Here is a 23816-nt window from a genome sequence, read left to right as displayed (position 1 = left end):
AGAGCTACCCCAAATCAGCATCCTGGCAATTAGACAGTACTAGGTTGAGATGACTGCCAATGGAATTGAGCAGAAGGCAATGAATTATGCTTGAGAGTGCATCTCCTGCTGCCGGTTCGATCTCCCGCCATGGGCGTGTCGAAGTGTACCTGAGCAAGACACATAACCCCTAATTGCTCCCAACGAGCTGATTGATACCTTGCATGGTAGCCTTTCACTGTTTGTGTGTGTGTGAATGGGTGAATGAGAGGCAACAATTGTGAAGCGCTTTGGATAAAAGCGCTATATAAATGCAGTCCATTTACCAAAAGACTGGTTGACAACTGGTACAGTGAAGAAGCAGAGGTCAGGGAATATGGCCTTGGGGATAACTACTTAACTACTAATTCCTGTCCCAGGAAGGTAGGCTTCACATTGTAGTTGTTATAACAGAGAACATCAGCATCTAACTCCAACCTAAATATCATTCAAGCATCAAATGGAAGAGAAGACCTTGTGTCAGGGGTCTCTGTGCCTACCTACTCCTGACTTATGCAGAGATCATGCTGGATATGATTTCAAAATTACATTTGCTGTGAGTGTATTAGGCTACTAAATACACGATTGGTATTCAAACAACAATTTTATCATAATGAAAACACAAATTCACATGCATGCAAAGATATGGAAAAGCACACACACTTCAAATACGGGCTATCAGTGCACTGTACACATGAGAGCTTCACTCTCATGTCTGGACTCTGTTTCCATGGGGATGAAACACTAAGTCACAGAGAGACAACTCTAGCACCCATTCTTTGAAAATATAAGCCGGAAGGGGTTATTTCCACTGGTAACATGAAGTACTCTAACTTATCAGGTTCAGTCAGAACAAAAGATTGCACAGCTAGCAGACCTGTTCCCAGTTGAGCTCTCTGTAATGTCACCATGCAAAGTCTATACCCCTCCCAGACAGCAAGATCAGGCTTTATCCAGTTTAAGGTCATTATCTATGTATCTTATATCAGGACTGCAACAATATCTTCCCCTGGGTGTATTATAATATATACCACACAAACTGTTGCAGAACAGGCCAGTTAAAATATTGAAAAATGGAATAATAACAGAAAGCTATCTCACATAAACAGATGTACAATGTTATTCAGATGTATAAGATTTGGTTTAGATGCTTTCAAATCTCTATAAGTAGAGTGTCTCTAAAGCAAGGATGGGTAACTCCAGTCCTGGAAGGCCAGTGTGTATGCAGGTTTCTGTTTCCACCAATTAGACTGGCTCAATTAACTATATACATCAGGGCTATTCAACTTCAACAGCAAGTGGGCCAAACAGGAAAATCACTGGGGGTTTGTGGGCCACACAGAATACTTTGCCAATTAATGGCTACAAATAACTCTTACAGTATACATCAAGGCTGCTTTAATTATAGATTCGACTGCAGCAAAAGGTTTCATACAGGGACACACGAACAGCCTTCAGCTATCAGTCATTATCAGGAAGCTTAGCTAAATTGTGAATAAATAAATTACTGGGCTAATTAAACACTTAGGAGCAGAAGTTGGCATGAAATACGCAAACAAACAGGCCCACCCCTCCTCTAAAGACAAGTTGATTAAAAAGGAGGAACAATAGAATAACTTACATGTATAGTAAGTGTTCTTTATTTTGTATGATGACATGATAAAAAGATTATGGTTGGATGATTTACACAAATGACCTAGAGTAACTAAAATAAAATAAACTAGATTTAATGTAATTCCACTAACATTGATTACCATACTGGCTATTTTTGACAAGGTATTTACACTATCCAATGAAACAGTACACTAGGATTAATATTCTTCCTCCCTTCCTCCCTTTCTTTGTTTCTTTATATTTTTTATATTGTTCAAGTAAAAACATAATCTTATCCTCCAGGCTAAAACTGAGACAAGAGCACAAAAACAGACAATAATGAAGTAGTTTAACATAAAAAAATATACATACATTTCTTTGAAAATGTAATTTGCAGTTGCAGTCTGATTATCTCATAGTGTTGAACAGTAGGCAGAAAATTCCTGAGAGTAACAACCTTCCTATCCTTCCATACATACTGTGTAACAAACACCTTTTTTTTTTCTCAAAATGCGACCACATGCTGAGAAAGTATCTCTGAACTCCCTCTCATTTGCCACAGTAAGAGCACAAACTTTAAAGTGGGACAAAGTATCCAGTGTTATGAGCAAATACTGGCCAGATGTGAACCTAACCAATGTCCAGTTTCCAAACTCTGGCCTTGTTCAGGAGCCAGGACCAGTCTGGATGGTTAACGCCCACCATCCGCAGAAATCTTGTCTTTACCTCCAAGTTGAGGTTGGTGATGGCGAGGCAGGTTTGGAGACACACAAACTAAAACTCTCAGTGCAACCTGTCTCTGGGTGGCCAGGAGGGAATTCCACGGTCCATCTCTCCAGGAAAAAAGGTGCATTCTGGGGGCACAGGGGGCGTGCTGCAGCGAGCACGAGGAAGTGCCAGGGGCTTCTCGTACACCAGCTCTGTCCCACAGAGAGAGATGGGAACAGTAAGGGGTTGCAGTGTCGTTGAAATGATCTGAAGTAGGCTATGATTAGGGTAGGTTTCAGTGTTGGTACAGATTTATGGTTTTCTGCTGTGATCTATGAGGTAACACAGCTGTTGAACGAAAAGAAAGGCACGTGAGGCTTTAGTGGTGGATGCTTACCCGTGTGAGTTCTCCTGGTAGAAATCAGCCTCTGAGCAGAGACGGAGGAGTTGGAGGTGGAGTTGGAGTTGTCAGACCTGGCTGACTTCACAGAGGGTGTATGGACCAGGTGGTTCAGCCTGGACTTGGCAACGACCGTCGCAGTCTGGCTCCAGTCTGGAAACCAAGAACAGAGAGGATTCTAACAACCTTCACAGTACAGGACAGTTAATCTTATCTTTGGTTTTCTCTCTTCTCAAAGATACTGTATGTGCTAAAAAGGAAGAACTGATTTAGAACAGCAATGTCAACAAAATTTTTGCAGAGAACAGGTTAAAAAGAATTTTTGTCTTGTTCATGCATGCCTGCTAGACCATTCCTAAGATTCAGCTGTCAGATTCAGCCTTTTCACTTGTACTGCCTATAGGGTACATGACATTTAGGAATATGCAGTTTTAAATGAGTGGTTACTCTGCATGTACTTATGCTTTCCCCAGAGAGAATGGTGGTGTTACCTGAGTGCTCTTTGGGTTTGAATGGCCCACAGCACAGATGGGCCCTCCACTGCTTGCGCACATTCTCCTTCATCAGGCAGTGGAACACAAAGATGAAAAATCCTGAAACACACAAGTCGCACACCGTGAACACTAAAACCCCCTCATCCTAACCAATGGAGTTGGAAGCTGCCTTGTCTGAAGCTCAAGGAACTGGGCTTGGCTGGAGTAACAGCAGGTGAAGCAGTGCCAAGGTTATACTTTAAGATGCTATGCTTAGCAAAACAGTAATGTAAAAAAAAACAGTAAGCAATCAGTCAGACAACACAGATTATTAAGGCATGCGTATCGCCTGAACATACATGACACTTCTTTATGGCACACTAGTCCTAAATGTCATATTATATATATTTCTATGGATGTGTAAGAGAGGTAAAGGTATGTAATAAAGTTGATGGGGTGTGTGGACATGCTCAATTGAACCTGAGCTATTCTGTCTCACAGCATATGAGAGAGAAGTGGTTCTGTCAGGTCTCATCACACGAGGTCACCATCACGGTCTTCACCTTGCAGGCTGTTGAGCAGGCAGAAGAGGTAGAGCAGGGGCACCTTGGCGGGCTCCCAGGCGAAGAAGGCCAGGATCCAGGTGAGGCCCAGCAGGAAGGTGAGGCTGGCCACGCCTCGCAGTTCATGCAGGAGCCCACGGCGGCTGCCCGCGGGCTTGTTGGCCTGCATGTTATGGATCTGAACCAGCACCACCACGAACACAGCTGCATTGCACAGCAGGACCAGGAAAATGTAGGCCACTACTGACACATAGAAGACCACGTCATCCTGCACCCAGCAGCTAGACGGGGGGAGGGAGGGAGGGAGAGAGAGAGAGATAGAGAGAGAGAGAGAGAGAGAGAGAGAGAGAGACAGACAGACAGACAGAGAGAGAGAAATTTCATGAAATTTTGTCATGATGTAGAATGTTAGTCATGTTGTCCAAAAAGTCCAATGTCACTCAAATGAATACAAATGCATGAATATATGAATTCAGCTGCATTCAGATGATAATATAATTTACATTTCACCCAATCAATATTTTGCAGAAGCAAAATATGGAAACTATAATTCAATCAATACAGTTGCAATGCACAAATTATGCTCTGCCCTATTCCGGATGTTCACCAAAGTTCTGCACCCTAACCCACAGAATGTATTCACTTCAGACCCTAACCCTAAATTGTGCCTTTGACACTTAATCACAGAAATAATCACAACATGAGAATGACATTCACAATGCCATGCAGCTGCTATGGAAGTAGGAAAGGGCAGTGCTCAAACAACCAGAGACAAAGCCCAGCTGCAAAGTTGCTGAGAGAGAAGAAAGCGCCTCACCCACTCATATAATATCTTTGATATTCTGATCAAAGCCACAGGCCAGGCTGAAATGCCAGTGTTTTTAAAGTATAACTTACAACAGCTCTGAGCTCTCCAGAGGTTTCAGGGCCTTGCCATGGACAGAGCTGCCATACGCATCCATCTTCACTGCCAGTATTAAGCTTACCACCACCAGAGGGATTCCTTTAGAAAGAAAGAAAGAAAGAAAGAAAGAAAGAAAGAAAGAACAATACCTTTAGTAACAGTGACTACACGCCTAAAGCGATACATAATTATGAACATCAACTTCAACATCATTATCATCAACATCACTACATTACACTGTAATCTAGAACAAATACAAATGCATAGATCAGGGATCCAAGTGCAAAAGTATCATCATCATGTCCAAATCAATGTTTCTCACCCCAGCCAAGGACACAGAACTTAAGGATGTAGGAAGGCACATAGACATTGAAGACCTTGACCAGGGCAAAGTACATGTGGACGGCCTCCAGGCCCATCCAAGTGAACGAGGCCAACAGGAAGTAGTGGAGGAAGGCGGCTGTGGAGATGCACAGGCCGTGGCTGTGAAACGAGGAGAGCCAGGAGTCCAGCAGGAACACCAGGTTCAGCCCGAGCAGGGCCAGGGACAGGTTGATCAGGATCTTAGAGGGGTAGTCTCTGCGCAGCTTCCTGCGGGCAATAGACGTTCATGGAGGGAGTCAAGACAAGGGATAACAAGGGAGACACAGTAGACAGGGAAAGGTGAAGCACAGGAGAGAGGAATATTGTGGAAAGAAATTAGGGAGGTTACAGGACTAAATTATGTTGAGAAGTGAGTGATTGCAGGCAAAACAGTGGATAAGATAAGGAAAAGGGAAGTGAAAACTGAGGTTGATGAAGATTTATGAATAGAAAGACAATAAAAATGGAAGAGATGGATGCTTATCTCACATTTAACAAATGGCTGCCATTAGCTTAGTGCCAAAGTAAAACTCGTAGCAACAGAACAACAGAACTGCTCATTACAGTGATACTTTCAGCTCATCCCTTGGCATAAAGATTAGAGCTCAAACTTAATTTACATCATGCCTTTTCACTCTCCCCCGAAAGCTTGAACCCCTCTGCTCCGATACTCACTCAAAAACCGTGTATGTCAGAAGACTGACACCCAGGAATATGGAAGAGATGCCACAGCCCAGATAGGAGATGATGGACAGAATCTTTTCATTTTCCTTGCTCACTCCAGTCCTGGATACATCCTGAGCACAGGGGAGGAGAGGCTGAATATGCAGGGCGAATATGTACTGTAGGTGAACATACTAATGATTTGACAGCCAAGAGCCTACAAGGGCACACTAGAACACATTACTGTGTGTTCTTTTCGCAGTTTTTTTTTTTCTTTAATGCTAACAAATTTTACGTTAATGAACACCTTTAATGAACGGGGTTTCAGAACCAAGTGTCATACCAGGAGCACTCCAAAGTGAGTGAGGTGGTCGCACACACAGGTGGTGTAGTCAACGCTGGTGTTTCGCTTCGAGCAACCACTGGGGTCCCATCCTCCTACTCCTATGAGGCCCACAGACAAACATTCAGCAACCTGCACTCCCGCGCCACTTTCTTCATTTAGATAGCACAGGTTCAACATGTGCTTTTCAATGCAGGGAAAAGGTTACCGTTCTTGCTGAAGTTCCAGAAAACGCACTCCACTTCGTCCTCATGCTGTGGGGGTCACAAAAATATGATCAGAGGTGGAACTCAGCTGTTAGGCGCTCACCTCCGTTTATCGGAAACGGTAGTTTCCCTTCATACGCACCCGCACGGGCTTGAGGTGGCGGAGGGTCACGACGACCTGCTGCTCCAAGTTGCTGATGGTGGCGTTCGTGACACTGGCAGACACTACGTAGGTGTTCAGCTCCTTTTCGCTCTGCGTATCCTGAAAGCAATGCACCTGTGAGGGTAGTCATCTGCATTCCACCATGGCATGTTTGGTGTGTGTGTCAAACCGGGATACCGGTGTGTGATTAACAGAAGTGACTCCATTCATTCAAATTAGTAAGCTAACACAGTGGAGGAACAGGCAGTACCTTGCTGCTACCTCACAGTGCATGAAAAAAGGCAAAACTGGATACAAGAATTTGTCTTTCTTTGAGAAATGTAAGTAAAACAAAAATATTGATTGAAGCAATTTAAGTTAACCTTGCTCAGCAATACAACAGCAGTGCTGTTGGTAATCAAACTATCCATCTGGTAATCAAACCCTCAACCCTGGAGTTACAAGTCCAGTTCCCTAAGTGTTATGATACACTCCCACGCCATGTGGCAGAGTTGAAAGTCATTGGGTTTTGTTGTTCAAATACAGAAGCTCAGGGATGAACAGAGGTGGCGCTGGTTCTGTACCTGGAATAGCTGGACAGCACTATAGAAATGGAACTGAATGCGCAGCGAAGTTTCGGTCTGCTGGGGAAATCTGCTCTCCACCTCACGGGGCAAGGAAATGAATGCCACTGTGCTTTTTATCGGATCCTCATTGATGAATATCTATAGTGCAAAAGAGAAAGCCGCTAATGACAATCTTGTCATCCTTGATCATGGTCGTGTGACATTTTGAGCCTTCCTCCCATCCTATTTTTTCAAAAAATTTAATTCTAGTCTTTTACTTTTTTTTCCAAATTTTGGAATTCCCACTTGTGTTTTGTAGGCTCATCCCATTGTTTTACTGTCTCCAGACATGTTGCTCCACCACCCCGTGTGATAGTACAGCCAATTGGGCCTTCCACACCTCAAAACCTCCAGCTACAGTCTACATTTGCAAGGGTTCATGATTCAATGGTCACTTCACCAAGGACAAATGCAGGCGAACTACAGCAACACCATTTTAATACCTACTGTAGCCTCGTTTCTTTGCTTCATATGCTTTGTGGAATTTCCGCTATCCTGCACTACTGGTTAATAATGAATCTTACCTGAAGGACTCTATGAGCTCAGAAACGAACTCATGTTTCACAACAGCCTCAGCTGGGCAAAGTTTACATCCAATCAAACCACCTCTTTATCCTACGAAAGCTTGTTACTCTGTACTCAAGGGCATGTTCCTCATTTGGATTGCTGGAAAAGTTTTTGAAGCAAATGATTCATTTATTTCAATGCCATCCTTTCTGTGAATCAGAAACCTGTTCCACTCACTGTATGATGCAAAGAGCAGTAACTGTTCATTTTGGAGAAAATACTTTTTTTAGTACTCAATTTTGACTACTTTTATCAGTTTATTCAACAGCTAAACTGTACTGTGCAGCCACAATAAACAAAGAGCAATACTGAACATTATGACCTGCATGACTCACATGGCCCTCTACAAAATATTACACAGATACCTGTATGTACCTTTAGATCCTTGCCTGGCTGGTAACAGGCTTATCATGAGCTTCACTTCATTCAAAAGAAGCTTATTTACATAAGAGTAAATAAGTTATAAGTCACTGTGCCATGTGTTAAGACTTTATTCTCTGGTATTGTTCACACAGTCTCAGAGCACTTTCAACTATGTGAATGAAATATATATACAAAAGCGTATCATTTCTATAATTTCTATCTTACGTTTAAGCATTTAGCGTCTGCTAAATTCCTAAATTCAAATGTAAATTATAGGCTTAGTTTATACTGTATTTTCAGTCAAACCTGATCCTGGAGGTGATGCCTTGGCCACTAATGAGGACTAGTTTGCTACCGCTCATAGAGGTGAGTGATTTTTCTGAGCTTCACCTTGAAACCAGTGCTTTTACATGCCACGACTACTCCTGCATTTTTTTAACATGCTTTGCTGGTCCACAAGCCCACACCTAACCGACATTACATGCTGCCACTCCTCTTCAGTCTCTGGGCTTTGTGTTGACTCTCACCTCGAGGTCCTGCAAGGCAGAGGAGACCCCAAAGGTGATGCCGTCGAACCGATCGGGGTCAACGTTGACAAGTGAGATGGCCAGCGGCTGTTCGATGATGTTGTACGACTCTCCACTGAAAGATATCCGATCCCCAATGTCTTCAGTAATTTTCAAAATCCTGTAGAGCGCGGGGGGGGGGCGCACAAAACACGAGTTAGAGAAAGAAAAGCAGTGATGAAACAAGGAGGAGTTGGATGAGAGGAGAGACAGAGAGAAGGAATAGAAAGAGAAGAGAAAGAGGAGTGAGAACAAGCTGGTCAGATAGCAAGCCGGACAAAAAAATGGAGCATCGCGTAGTTCTGGCAGGCCACAAGAGTCAAGCGCTCCGGGTGAATCAGCTGATGGCTCAGCTGAGTGATGTTCGCCTATCACAGTACATTCACTAACAGGGCGGTCTACTTAAACAGCCTCCCTCTACTCATTCGGCTGCTCCTCCTGCATGCAAGCTGCTGCACGTTGCTTCGTAAATCCCCTCCACCACCCCAGCTCCATCCCTATGCGTCAAGAACTTGCATTTCTCCATTCCTATGTGTTGAGAATTTGTATTGCTCCATCCCTATGTGCTAAGAACTTGCTTTGCTGCTGGATCTGTTCTGTGTGTACCCCTCTAGGGGGGTTTGGCTGCTGGCCTCCCGGCCTTATCCACGGAGGCTGCGTGGTTGGCGGGAGAGCTCCAGAACAGAGCCATACCGCCAAACATAACTGTATTGCCTTTATTGTCAATAAAGTTCTACTTTGATGACAGTGGTCCTGACAGAATTATAAAAGTGGCTTGTGACCAGAGCCTGTGCCCACCATGCTGCAGATGTACACTCACTGGTTGGTGACATGGGACAGGTTGGTGTCGGATTCCAGAATATTTGCGATGACGTGAACCATGGCCTCGCCAAGAGACGGCGTCACCGGGCTGACCTCCAAGATCTCGGAAAGCTTGTTGAGTATGATGTCCACCTCAGGGTGGCTCAGTGCCGTGTGTTCACAGGTCAGGTTCAGTATCATATCAACCACATCCTCTGAGTTGTCTGAAAGTAAAATGTATTTGAAATAGACAATGGAGATAAACCCATCAAAGAAAAGACATGCACACAAAAACACACACAAATAGACACACAAACTCATGTTGACTGGAATTTTTACAGAACAAAATTTACAAAATGCTCTAGACAGTATTACATTCTGAAGCTCAGGGTACAGTACACTTTAATATTACTCTACTTCAGGAGACTAATTATGCTGTCAGCATACAGCACAGATGAGTAAATCAGATAATACAAAAATCTTGGAGCATTTTCACTCATCTCCACCTGCCTAGAGAAGCCGTCTTGGGGGAACTCACTCTGGGTGACGGCGATGTGATCCAGATCCAAAATGCTTATCACAATGAATGGGCATAACCTCAGGTCAGGCACAGTCCATTTGGCCCGTTCAGTCAGCGCATCCAATTTACTGCCAATAGGAAGTCCAGGTGTGTCCATTCAGAATGAACAGACAGAACAGAACAGAACAATTAAGAGTTTCATACATTGTATTATCACTGATACTCTGTCAGTCTGATTGCTTGTGTTTTTGCATTGATACTTGGAAGGACTACAAGTTTCCAATTGTTCAATTTTGCAATTAAATTTTATGGTTTTAGAATTTGAAATACAAACATCCAACCAATGGTTTTCATGCACCGTATTTCCATTTCCATTTTACAGCAGTCATTGTTCCTTTGAATCACCAATCAGTATCTACAGTGATATGTCTACACGTCTGGTCTACAGTGTTCCAAGTTAAGTAAATATCACACGGCTATGTACTCATTTTGAACCAGAGAGTCTTTATTAAGTGGCAGTGAAGGGTAAACTACCCTCTATAGCCTGCATGCTCCATAGGAACACTAAATCCCTTGGAGACACAATATTGACCACTAGCCAACCGTAATAAAATTGATTGCTTAATAATTTGTTCGTTAGCCCTTTGCGGTTTTCTCCAACTGCTTCCGGATAAATATTTTTACGGCCGGAGCCCTTGTAAAGAATATCTGACCCCCGTTTGATCTAATCTTTATTCGATAAAAATTTCTTCCTATTAGGCTGGTCGTAAATACACGAATCACGGGCAAACAACATGATGTGCTGAATGACGCGGAATATGGATCAACAGGAGACTGTAAAAGGACTGTTTTCACTTGACTGAGCTGTCTCTAAGGCGACGGGTAGATATTCCTTCCACTCACAAACACCTTAGATCTCAGAAAGGTCAGAAGACTTTTTCTCCATGGCCACCTAGGTAGACGCCATTTAAAAATTAGAGACATCTGAATCACATATGGACATGCGTGCAAAAGGCAGCAGGAAGATTCATATTCATAGTAGCACATCTGATTTTGTGTCAAATGAATTCTAGTGACAAAAAATGATTTTTGCCAAAAAAGGAAAAGGGTTCTAAGAAAAAATCTACCAGGATTTTTTGGATCCAGTCATGCTAAAGTTCAAGCATATGTCCAGGACACCCAATATAGATATCAGTAAATAATATAAATAATATAATATGAATTGTATAATTATGATATTAAGCAACTTGTATTTTAATTAGTGGAAAGGTTTTAGCATCACTGAGTTAAAAAATATTATTTATACTGACATCATTCTTTTATCAAATAATGTTGACTATTAATGCAGATATTTAACATATAAGGAGGGAGGGTACTGAATGTTTATATACATTTATAGGTAGCGGTCTCTTTTGATAACTAATATTAAGTGATTTAAAAAACAATTCAGTCTGTTCAAGTCATTGTTTTTTGTAATTATTATATATATATATATATGTAGTACAATAATATTCCTATTTTAAAATAAGATGAAATACAGATGGGTGACAAATTAAAGGAAAAACCAACATAAAGTGTCATAAGGTGTTGGGCCACCACGAGCTGCCAGAACAGCTTCAATGTGCCTTGGGATAGATTCTACAAGTCCCTGGAAATCTCCCAAAAGATATTCCCTCATTTGGTGTTTTGATGATGGTGGTGGAGATCGCCGTCAAACACGTCGGTCCAAAATCTCCCATAGGTGTTTAATTGGGTTGAGATCTGGTGACTGGGAAGGCCATAGCATATGATTCATATCATTTTAAGACACATCAAACCATTCAGTGAGCCCTCATGACCTGTGGATGGGGGCACAGACCACTCCCATCAGGATAGAAATGTTTCATTGTAGGATAAAGGTGATCACTCAGAATAACTTTGTAATGATTTGCAGCGACCCTTCCCTCTCAGATCACTCATAATATTTCAGTGTTCCGCATCCAAGACTTGAATAGAACAAGCTTCTCACCAGTGCCTGGAGGCTGTCTGGCTACGGTCCCCTTCACAGGGCAAAGTGGCCTTGTGCTGAGCCTTGGTCTCAGGCCACACGTAGAACCCTTGTCTGGTTTGCTGGCTGTGCTCAGGGCAAGTCCCAGGCTCTGAAGTGGAAGGGGCACTATCATTAGTCAATGATGCGTACACACACGTACCAATCAGTGTCCTCCAGAGGTCTTGTGGGAGGGCTGCTACTATACGAGCTGTGGTATACCTATTTGAGATATCTGGATACTCTCTGCATGCACGGTTATGGGACCACAGATGAAGTCTGGTTTCAGAAGGTCTCGGATCTGCTGTTCCGTCTGAGCAACATCTAGTGATGTGTTCACCTGCACTTGGAATGTACAGCCATAGCTGTGGACAGAGCATTGAGCATTACAAATGCATATCTCAAATAAAATACATAAAAGCCACAGAAACAGAAACAGACTGACTATTCATAGTAGATTATTTGGATGCAGTGTATGTGCTGTAACAATCTGGGCTCTATTTTCCAGAATCAATGGCGCACAGTGCAGAGCATGGGTGCACTGGGCATGACCAAACGCGTTCAAGCACATCAAAATCCATGACAGAAATGCCACTTTGCCAGTGCATGTGGCTCGCCACACACCATACACCAGCTGGAAAATAGGGCCCTCTGAGTCAAATACAGATTAGCACCTGAGTCAAATACAGATTAGCACCTGAATCAAATACAGATTAGCACCTGAGTCAAATACAGATTAGCACCTGAATCAAATACAGATTAGCACCTGAGTCAAATACCTATTAGCACCTGAGTCAAATACAGATTAGCACCTGAGTCAAATACCTATTAGCACCTGAGTCAAATACAGATTAGCACCTGAGTCAAATACAGATTAGCACCTGAGTCAAATACAGATTAGCACCTGAGTCAAATACATATTAGCACCTGAGTCAAATACAGATTAGCGCCTGAGTCAAATACAGATTAGCACCTGAGTCAAATACAGATTAGAAATAACTCTTTAAATGGTAGTAAGAACTTGAAAAGACTCACAGCAGATCACCTCATTTACAAACAAATATTTTAATAACCAAAAAAACAAACAATCATTTTAAAGTGTAATCTGGTTCTGAATATTGGTGAAAATAGATGTTTCTTTTTTGCATTGCCTTTGAGCAGTTGGCTAGAAATCTATAAAGGGTTAAAGTAAAGTATTTTGGCAGTGTAGTATAATAGTGAGTTGTATCATTCTCTGTCTTTCAAAGTAGAATGAGATACCATACCTGTTCATTCTGGCTAAAGTTGCCTGCAAGAGAGGGGGCAAAAAGTGAAGTGGTCATTACACATTGGTCTTCTGTTAACATCTATAAACCATGAAATGGATGTCAAGACAGGTATGTCAGTTAAGCTATTCAATATCAAATTAGGTCAAGACCCTTACTGTGTGATGGTAGTATAAAAAGCAAAGGATTATCTTGGCTCCTTGCTTTATATACAGCACATCTATGATTACATCCAGGGCTGCCAGTTGCGAATCATTTGTTGCGTCCAAGTGTCTAGCTGCCATTTGGAGCAGAGCACACTGTGGAAAATACACTACATGGCCAAAAGTATGTGGACACCATCTCATCAAAAATTATAGGCATTAATATGGAGTGTGTCCACTCTTTGCTGGTATAATAACATCCACTCTTCTGGGAAGGCTTTGTTCTAGATGTTGGCGCAATGCTGCAGGGATTTGCTTCCCTTCAGCCAGAATAGCATTTGTGAGGCCGGGCACTGATTGGGCTGTTGGTTGTAGTTGAGGTCAGGGCTCTGTGCAGGCCAGTCAAGTTCTTCCACACCATTCTCAACAAAACCATTTCTATATGGACCTTGTGTGCCTGGGGGTACTGTCATGCTGAAACAGGAAAGGGTCTTCCCTATGCTGTTCCACATAGTTGGAAGCACACAGTTCTCTAGAATGTGATCGTATGCTGTAGATTTCTCTTCACCAGAACTAAGGGGCCTAGCCCAAACCATGAAAAACAACCCCAGACCAAGGGGTGTCAAGGACTTTTGGTCATATAGTGCATCTTGCTTTTTTGGTGAAAGAGAACTTACTTGTGCACTACATTATAGAACATTCACTTACAGTGTCACTTCCTACACCGAATGAGTGTCTCACTGCCTGTAGTACAACAGTATTTTACGACAAAGGCGTCTTTTTTTTTATTACTCACCGTTTTTTCCACCTCTGGGTTCTTAAATTCCAACTGACTGCAAGAGAAAACACCTGGCAGTTATTGTGATGCTTTATCCGTGGTCATGATAAAACTTTATGACAGACATATTTTGCAATGTGTACAATAAAGTGCGTTCTCAAGCGTAGCTATAGCATAAAGTGAAACTTTATGGCAGGAAACACCCGCCCTTAGATTTACAGTTTGATCATACCTGTTGGTCCTCCTTAGTAGTTTGAAGTTTAAAACTGACATATGATCCCCTGGCAAAGTAGTAAGAAGCTGAAAGGAGGGAATGAGGGAAGGTGATTGGTGTCAGTAAGAAAAACCCCATTGCAAATAAGTGTGTATAAAGTAGCCTGCCTTGTATATCTTACCCAGATCTGAATGATCTCTCCTGGGTCATAGGCATCTCCAGAACTCACAGTCACATTCAGGTTGACCCGGTAGAAGGTTACTGAATCAAAACCCCAAAGCAGAACATTACAACAGTCAAGTCCATGTTCATAACCGCTCGCCAACCAAGTAGGTACAGAAAATGGAACTTATTTCAGATTATTGGTCTGGCTTCAACACTGATTCTCCCACTGTATACTGAATCATTTTTCTTTTTGTTTTCCTTCTGAAACTAATAATTACTAAATGCTATATAAATCACCAACCAAATTATCAACAGTAATTCTTCCACCAATTTGTTATCCAATGCTGATGGCAAAAAGCAGAGCACACGGGTTGAGTGATAGACTAGATGAACTATAGTTTTCACCTCGAAGGCCAAGGTTTGGTTCCTGTGTGATGGATGGGGAAGCGTGGGTGGAGCCAATGATGTGGGGTCCACTACTTGAAGGCTGGGATTCTGTTTAGAAAATGCATGGTAAGGTGAATTAAGCCCAGCTTTTTAAATCACAGTGATATACAGTATGTGTTCTCATTTGCCTAAACTAAACTCCAACTACTTCGTAGAGTAGCAAGCTTTTACTTTATTATTGTTAGTAGTAGTAGCAGCAGCAGCAGTGGGCATAAACTTGGTTTCTTAAACCTTGAGTCCACACAAACTAATTTCAGAATGTTGCATCTTCTGTTGTGGCTAAAGAACAGTGGTAGTAGTTGTGATTATCTGCCAAGGCAGACAAGTTAAGCATTCCTGCTAATGTGGATGTGACTGGATGTGTTCTAGAAGAGCGAACAATGGCCAGGAAAAGGATTTTTTTCTATGGCCTTTGCTGCTCAATGTGAAGTGTTTTGTGGCCATAGAAATGCAGAAGGTTCTTCATTGTGCCCTCATTAAAGTACAGTATTAAAATGTGCACTGACCTGGGGGCATGGTAGAGGTGGGAGAGCTCTGAGTAGCGGCTTCCACAGTGGAACTTGGCGCTACTGTGAGAGGAGGGAGGTCAGTTGGCGAGGGATAGGCCTCTGCAGAGAGACAGAAGGAGCAATGCCCAGTCCTTAATCCTCACACAGCTCTGTCTGATGCATACCATTTATCATCAATGACCCAACATTGATTTTACACGTTAAAATATTATTTAGCGTACATTTTTATTTTATTGTAGGTCTTCATGTCTCTCAGGGATATGGGACGGATATTAGGGAGATACAGTCAGAAGGCATAGATAGCATTGCTCAGTATTCAAGCAACTCCTGCTGGCCATCAGGGCGCCCGTGGCTAGCGCTCTCTGCGCATGCGTATGAATGGGTCTCCTCCACCCATGCTCTGTGCATGCGTGGCTTGCAGCCGTGGTGTGAAAAGAAGCATCTGGCTGGCAGGTGCGTGTTTCCAAGGAGAAATGCATTTTACCTTCACTCTCCCGAGCTCGCAGCAGCAGCCATATATGAGCATGCTTGTACATAGTTTGCAAATTGGACATTCCAAATTCAGGTTGGACTAGAGATGCCAAATTTTTTATATTATTTTGTATTCATCCATGATACACCACAACCTGACAAATACATTTGCCCTCTTCGAATAGGTGACAGTCTTAGGACCTACCAACAGGGAGGATGATGATGCTGCTAGTTTCTGTGGTAATGACAGACGAGTCATGCTGGGTGCTGAGCAGCCGGAAGACTTCTGTCTGGACTTCACGGACATCAGCGTTGGGAATCACTCTCACATGCATTATGCAGTCAAAGCTGGTAACATCCCACAAAAGCAAATGTGACACACTTACATGCAAAAACATTGGCTGTAGAATGGGTCATACTGAAGAGCTCAGGGACTTTCAATGGGCACTGTCAATAGGATGTCACCTTTCCAACAATTCAGTTTGTCAATTTCCGCCCTGCTAGAGCTGCCCCGGTCAACTGTAAGTGCTGTTTTTGTGCAGTGGAAACATCTAGGAGCAACAACAGCTCAGCCACAAAGCGATAGGCCACACAGAACAGGGACCACCAAGCGCTGAAGTGCATAGCGCAGAAAAATAGCTTGTCCTTGGTCGCAACACTCAGTAAACTGCCTCTGGAAGCAACATCAGCACAATAACTATTCCTCAGGAGCTTCATGGAATGCATTTCCCAAAGATCACGATGCGCAATGCCAAGCATTGGCTGGAGTGGTGTAAAGCACACCTCCATTGGACTCTGGAGCAGTGGAAATGCATTCTCTGAAGCGATGAATCACACTTCACTATCTGATGGACAAATCGGGGTTTGACGAATGGAGAACACTACCTGATCGAATGCATAGTGGCAACTGCAAAGTTTGGTAGAGGAGGAATAATGGTCTGGGGCTGTTTTTCATGGTTTGGACTAGGCCCCTTAATTCTGACCTGACCTCAACCCCATCAAACACCATTGGGGTGAATTGGAATGTCCACTGCAAGCCAGGCCTTATCGCCCAACATCAGTGCCCAACATCACTAATGCTCTTGTGGCTGAATGGAAGCAAATCCCTGCAGCCATGTTCCAAAATCTAGTGGAAAGCCTTCCCAGAAGTGTGGAGGCTGTTAGGGAGACAATACAATGCAATGATGCCACAACCTATGCCTGCTCTTCCTTTTCAATGAGAAACATGGTTTACCGGAACAGCTATAGTAACAATAAAAATGACTCCCTGGTTATTTAAGGCTACAGGCCAGCCAGAGGACTCAATCAGTTTATTACAGGGGCTTTTAATATAGCCGTCCGTTTGCTTGTTTGTGAAATTATCAAATGTTTTCACAAAAAATAAAATGAAACAAAATGGTGCTGCAGGTTATTATATAAAGCAACACTGTGTGATAATTGGTTCAAACAAGGGTAAATACAATCAGTTCAGCTGAATAGGCTCCATGACAAACTGTACTCATATGTGGTTTATTTGCCTAGGGATTAAGCGCAAACACTGCTTACTTCATATCACATTACATCACTTATGAATCTTACCGGGTTTGGACTGGCGAGAGCCCTGATTCTCTTCTTTCCTGAATAATTGAAAATAAATACTTTTTTAAATATTCACAGTCTGCAAATGAATCAACATCTCTAAGTCTGTTCAATATATTTAGAACTCTCATTGGCGAATAAAGTATGTTATTCATCTATCTAGTATTTCATCAGAGAAAATGGAGGTCTTACCTGTCCTTCCTCTCTGTATGTCAAATCAAGGCTGCCCCTTGAGTAAACCTGGCTGTGTTGAAAAATAGATAACACAAGAGAGGAAACAAGAAATTCTCATTACTTGAAGGGAGCCCAACGTGCTTTCACCTACATTCATAAAAATACTATCTTTCATGATAAGTAAAACCTGCCATAAAATCTCATCTAGTCTATAATATTAGACATGAAAGACATATGGCATATGGGGTGGCAGTGTAACGTGGTGGTTAGGGAACTGGGCTTGTATTCCAAAGGCGGTAGGTTTGACTCCCAGCTGAGGCAGTGCTGTACACTTGATCAAGTATAGAACAGGGAACTTGCTTCAGTATATATCCTGTGGGATTAATGGGTGTTATTTAAAAGTGTAAGTCATCCCGGAGAAGAGCATCTACTAAATACCAGTAATGTAATATAACGCATGTTCACATTCTCACTGAGAAACAATGGACCTATTGAACCGCTTTCTTACCCTGAAAGCGATACAGACACGCTGACAATAGACATGTGGGAGGGCAGTATTTCCCGAAGCTGAAAAACATCAGAAAGTCACAGAATTTGTCAAAAGTATGTCACACACAATAATATTGATGTTTGTAATTCTGCCATCAAATCTGTTCTGTTCGCATTGTCTCATATTACAGCATATCTGATATTCTTACCCAGATATTCACGATCACTTTGGCAGCTGGAATATTTGTGGTATTACCATCCCAGCGGGTGATGGAAACCGTCACTCGAATTTCAAAGAAAGACCAGGCTGAAATCAATTGTAAAAAATATTCAAATCAATACATCTGAACAAATAAATAAATCAGAACAAAGACACACACCTTTCACAATCAAATACATTATGTTTTTAACAGAAATTAATGTAAAATCCTCTGTGCTATGTGTCATTCTTATAGTATCCAGTTGTTCCAGTTACATATATTGGGCCTATGGGGAAATGCATGCACAGGTGCATGTCCAGAGGTCATCATCTAGACACACCTATCCACAGGTTGTTTTGTTTAACTATATCTTGTTCATATCAGTAGCCAGCAGCATTGTGTCAATATGACGATATAGACACACATATGGATCATCCACATGGCATGTGCGGTGTTTACACATTTGATCAAAACTAGTGTGTTTTTGACATTCTACTGTCTTTGGCAATTCAGACACCACGTGAGCTCAAATGTAAAGGCTGTGTGATACCACAGAACCCTTAAGCCAGGGCTGACCAACCCTGCTCCTGAAGATCTACCGTCCTGCAGGTTTTCCCTCCAACCCTAACAAAGCACACCTCATTCAACAGCAAGAGATCTAGCTGGGTTGTTAATTAGTAGAATCAGGTGTGCCAAATTAGGGTTGAAATGAAAACCTACAGCACGAAGATCTCCAAGAACAGGATTGGCCAGCCCTGCTTTAAGCCTTTAACCCTTTTGTGCAGGGTTGTCCGTTCTTTATCCAAATAGCGCTGGGGTTGGGGCAGGTTTTTGTTTTAGCCTGGCCCTAAGACATCTGATTCTACTTATCAAGGTTTTGATTGAACACCGTGATTAGTTAATTAGTCAAATTAGGTGTCTTAGCACTGAGCCAAAAACAAAAACCAGCATCCACACCCGCCCTTTGCAGATAAAATTGGACACCCCTCTGTTTGTCCAATTGAGGGGCTAGTTTAGCCACAACATATAGATAGATTTATAAACTGGAAAAGATGACAATTTTCTAAAAATAAAAAAGCATGCCATTTGTCAACACAACCACTGGAGGTATGACATGGCAGGTGGTTTACGTATGAATATGAACTCTAAGTTCAGTTGTGACTTTTGTCTCGAAATGACCAATACCAAATTCTCCCGCAGTAGGCAGTTTAAAACTGTTGCTTTCAGGATGAAAAATAAATAAATGTAAAATCTGAACTGAATAAAATAGCAAAATATGATCACTTTTCTTTTCTTTGGATCTTTATAGTATTACTACTTGAAAAATACTTGAAAAGTTTTGATTCCATGGGGTCCTTAAATACAAACAGGAAAGGAGAGAACGACAAGGTGAAAACAACTGGCGTGAAAGAAAAGAAGTCAAGACCATGAGGTCAGCGTGGGAACAGATGGCAGGCATGAAAAACAGGCGAGGAGGAGAGGAAGGGACAGGGGGAGAGGACAGGGACTCACCACACTTCAGGCCAGCGTCGGGGACGGGCTGGCAGCCGCTGGCGTTCCAGTCGCGGGCACTCCAGCGCACCACGTCCCCCTCGACGCAGCTCACGTCCGACAGCTTCTCGTCGTGGCGATCCGTCCCCCACATGCGGAACAGGGAGAGGGCCCCCTGGAAGTCGGTCCCCGTCTCCAGCTCTATCTCCCTGCCGGTGAAGCTGTGGGACACGCCCAGGGTGAGGATTCCGCCCGGCGACAGGCTGCGCTTCTGCCCGTGCACCTTGGCGATGAACACCTGGGAGCCGTTGACGTGGAGGCGCAGGTGGCGGGAGTCCCTGGACCAGGTGAGGCACACGGTGTGCCAGGCCTGCAGGGGCAGGACGTGGGGCGCGGACCACTCCTGCCCGAAAAGACACACCTGCAGGCTCCTCGCAGTCCCCATCAGCCCCAGCTCCGTATCCTTCTCGCCCCGCAGCTTGTACACGAACACCGTCCAACTGGGCGAGTCGTTCTGCCTCCACAGCCTCACGCACACGCTCAGTTCCTCCAGCGCAGGCACCACGCAGCCTGGGTTCAGCTGCCAGAAGGTGCACCTCGGCTTCATGAAGTCTACCTTGTTCCCCCATAGGCTGGAGGTGCCTGACATGTTCACAATTTAGGTAACATTAACATGCATCAGTCTTATAACAATAGCAAAGATTTATTTTGAAGAGAATTGCAGCTAAAGCATTCTGTACAGTCTTGTGCATTGAAATGATTACATCAATTGCGATTATAAAGAATCAGGTGTAGTAAAATTCATTATGTATTTGCACACATACTGCAGGTGCACACGTTTAAAACTGAAACACAAAAATGTACAGATAGAAATTTATTCAAATATTAACTGAATGCATTATGTCGCTCAGACTTATGAGATGAAAACCTTTCTAGGCAGTTCTTTAACCATGTGCGAATGTATTGGGAATTTTGCCTCAGCTAGTATACGACATAAATCAAAAGACCATAATATATTAGTGCAAATAATACAAGTGTAATTAGTATAATAATTTACAATTACTACTGTGTAGTTTAAAGTTTACAGGGAATGCATTGACGCACCTGAGTCCTGGAGACACATACACTTCATCATCCAGGCAGAGATAATGATGTAACTGCATTTCCTAAATGTCTCCATGACCTCATCTGAGCACATACAAATAAAAAAGCCACATTTTAAATGAACTTTTAAAATATTTCATATTAGTACTTTTTAACCGATGTACAGTACTGTGCAAAAGTCTTAGGCACCCTAGATTTTTAAATATTTTTAAATATAAATTTTCCAAAAACTGAAATTTTACAGATACATTTTTGTATTTTTAAGTAATATTTTAAGTAATAGACTACTTTTCAGATACAAACTTGGTCAAGGGTCTCTTGGATTACCTGGAGAGCCAGAAGCAAGCAAAACAGTCAAAATCTGCAGAAGAACTGTGGCAAGTTCTCCAAAATGCTTGGAATAACCTACCAGCCGATTTTCTTATAAAACTGCAGGACAGTGTACCTAAGAGAATTGATGTAGTTTTAAAGGCGAAGGGTGGTCACACCAAACATTGATTTTATTTAGTTTTTAACTATTTAATGCTCTTTATTTTATTTTTTTGATGTTTATAACCTTTCATTTCATTATTTTTGAAAGCATCTTAGCTGTACAGCATTTTTTTTACAGGTGCCTAAGACTTTTGCACAGTACTGTATAAAATCTTGCTATTGTATAAAGACTTTGAACTCATTCTGATATTGCCCCCTGTTTCTGGTACCCTGTTACAAGCTCTATAAAATTTAAAAACAAACATGAATTCAGTTCAAACAAATAATTAATCTACTGTTTCAATCTAGCAAGTTTCATTACTGTACCTGCTTACGACCATGAGTCATCTAAAACTAAATGATGTATACCTAAATGAAAGCAATGAACCAATTTAAATACACAAATGTCTGCGTCTCACAGAAATATAGTAGGCTATGTTATGACTAGAAAATAGAACCCAGGTGACATACATCTTTTAAGCATAGGAGTACAATTTTGAAATTTGTAACAAGAATTTTAAACAGTTACAAATAGACATTTCCCAATAATGCCTCTTTCGAGAAGAAATTAACGTCATTGAACCATGCATTTTTATTTACATCTTTGACGGCGGGGGGTTCTAGATTCAGATGAAAGTTTTAAAACTAGGGACTACGGCCTGAATTCAATCAACTTTTTCTCACAAATAACCAAAAAAAAAAACTATTTTAGGACAATTCATTCTGGTAACTGCTGAACTGAGCAAACTGTGTTCATTTACACAAGAAGAAGCACTGGCATTTCAATTTCAGCCAAATAGAAGGGAAATGTTGATTGAATGCTGACTTGCCAGTGTATCCTGATTTATATAACAAGCAGTTAATTTTCTTTAATTTTTCCTGACTTTATATTTCTTTATGGAAAGCAGAATACAGATACATAATTATATGCTGTATACTCCGTGATATGCCATTCATTGCAATCACACTTCTGTATTAAACGCAAATTGAATTGTACACGGAACGGTTAAACACATTTAATGTATACTTATGCTTAAGAAGAAAATGCTAACTGTTACAGTTAAACATAACTTACCAAAGAGAAAATCGCATGTGTACAGCTTGGCACAAACCAAGACAGCGTAGTTCCAGAAAAACAAGTGATAGTTCCAAATTAGCAATGGTACGAACGTAACATCGGAACTTGATCTGCGCACTGCTTTTCAGGGTTTCAGGGACGATTACGGCGGTTGGATGTCGTAAAGAAGCAGGTATCCCCAGCACACACCCAGAAACATTGCCCTCTGAGGACACCACTGAGTCCACTCCCTCAGAATATTTCCACTGTAGTTATTCATTAAACATAGGTTCGAGGTATTAATACAGTGTGCCTTAACTGTGCTGTTCAGTTACTCACCTATCAATTCAGTCATCTGCGCACCTAAAGGAAATGAATTCAATGGTAGCCTAGTAGTTTTGTATTTGTAAATACTACCGCTGCGCTGTTGCGATAACTACTAAAACTGGTACTATCACTACTTCTATTTGTTTATATAATAAAAATAATTACAATAATTATGTTGCCTCTAATATCTCCTACCTGTGCTGTAATTGATACATTTAAAGAATAACTTCACCAAGAAGATAGAGTTATGACTGATCACATCTTTATAACACTTTCAAATATTCAGAAGATGCTTTACAAACTCAATCCAGCAACAGGCTGATATATTGCCTAATCAGAATGCTATCCAAACACTCTACACAGTAGGTCTAATCCTTAAAATGCCTCTTCCTCTACAGCTGCCACTGTTATCAAATATCACACTCCAATCACCACTGGCCAGTAATTACCTTGATTAACTCATTGCTCATTAAATTAATTGTGATACCTGTATATCTTTCAAGCCATTATATCTTCACTGTAAATATGTGATATTTTGGAAGAATATTTATTTTTCTTCACACTTGTGGGGCTGTCCTCCCAATGTACATAACCCCCCACCCCCAAACGGGGGGTTATGTACATTTCCCATAATGGTCAGAACAGCAGAATGGCCTTCAAACGCAGACCTATTTGGGCTGAATTTTGGTTCCCGTCCCATCGCAACCCCAAACACTACTTTATTAGTTTAGGTTATTGTTTTGCTTATGATTTTAGGTTTTTCTTGTATGGACGTAATCTGTAAGAATTCAGGGTTTGTATTTAGCATAATTTGCAATTGTGCTTCAGTGATATACACTTGGCGGTTTGGGAATGGTCTTGCTCTATTGATCCTATCAATCAGATTAAAACCATTATCCAACGTCCAACATTTAATGCCTGTTCTGATCATGTATAGCCTGCCTCAAGAGAGGAAGTGTGATAGGCTGTAAATGATGCCCTACTTTAAAAAGTTATATCTCTATATATAATGTCATATCTTTGTTACAATTAAGGCTGACAAGGCGATGAGGGCTATGAGTCTGGTTGCACATCTTTACCAACACGAC

General features: G+C 41.9%; 1 protein-coding gene across 2 annotated transcripts; it reads right to left on the bottom strand.

Moving 5' to 3' along the window:
• Positions 1 to 1401: 1401 nt before the first annotated feature.
• Positions 1402 to 22855, bottom strand: LOC135263057 (adhesion G-protein coupled receptor G4). Of its 2 annotated transcripts, none has more exons than XM_064350634.1 (30): positions 22741 to 22855; positions 20874 to 20957; positions 19791 to 20411; positions 18288 to 18385; positions 18098 to 18156; positions 17608 to 17659; positions 17416 to 17453; positions 16043 to 16185; positions 15364 to 15465; positions 14816 to 14905; positions 14427 to 14506; positions 14264 to 14331; positions 14050 to 14086; positions 13111 to 13133; positions 12068 to 12210; positions 11828 to 11957; positions 9838 to 9947; positions 9319 to 9523; positions 8460 to 8619; positions 6961 to 7101; positions 6377 to 6496; positions 6237 to 6282; positions 6029 to 6129; positions 5698 to 5819; positions 4982 to 5250; positions 4653 to 4758; positions 3756 to 4036; positions 3211 to 3312; positions 2717 to 2872; positions 1402 to 2531 (listed from the first exon to the last, which is right to left on the bottom strand). In XM_064350634.1, exons 1-30 carry the CDS (start codon positions 22754 to 22756, stop codon positions 2395 to 2397), a joined length of 3840 nt encoding a protein of 1279 aa, XP_064206704.1. In that variant the 5' UTR covers positions 22757 to 22855; the 3' UTR covers positions 1402 to 2394. The 2 variants fall into 2 exon arrangements, with proteins under 2 accessions (XP_064206704.1, XP_064206705.1); XM_064350635.1 differs by lacking the exon at positions 22741 to 22855 and adding an exon at positions 22420 to 22637.
• Between the last annotated feature and the right edge of the window lie 961 nt (positions 22856 to 23816).

The sequence above is a fragment of the Anguilla rostrata genome, chromosome 9 (genome assembly GCF_018555375.3).
Source record: "Anguilla rostrata isolate EN2019 chromosome 9, ASM1855537v3, whole genome shotgun sequence".
NCBI classification, from domain to species: Eukaryota; Metazoa; Chordata; class Actinopteri; order Anguilliformes; family Anguillidae; genus Anguilla; species Anguilla rostrata.
Note: the sequence above shows the minus strand (reverse complement) of the source record. Positions and strands in the feature narration are given on the sequence as shown.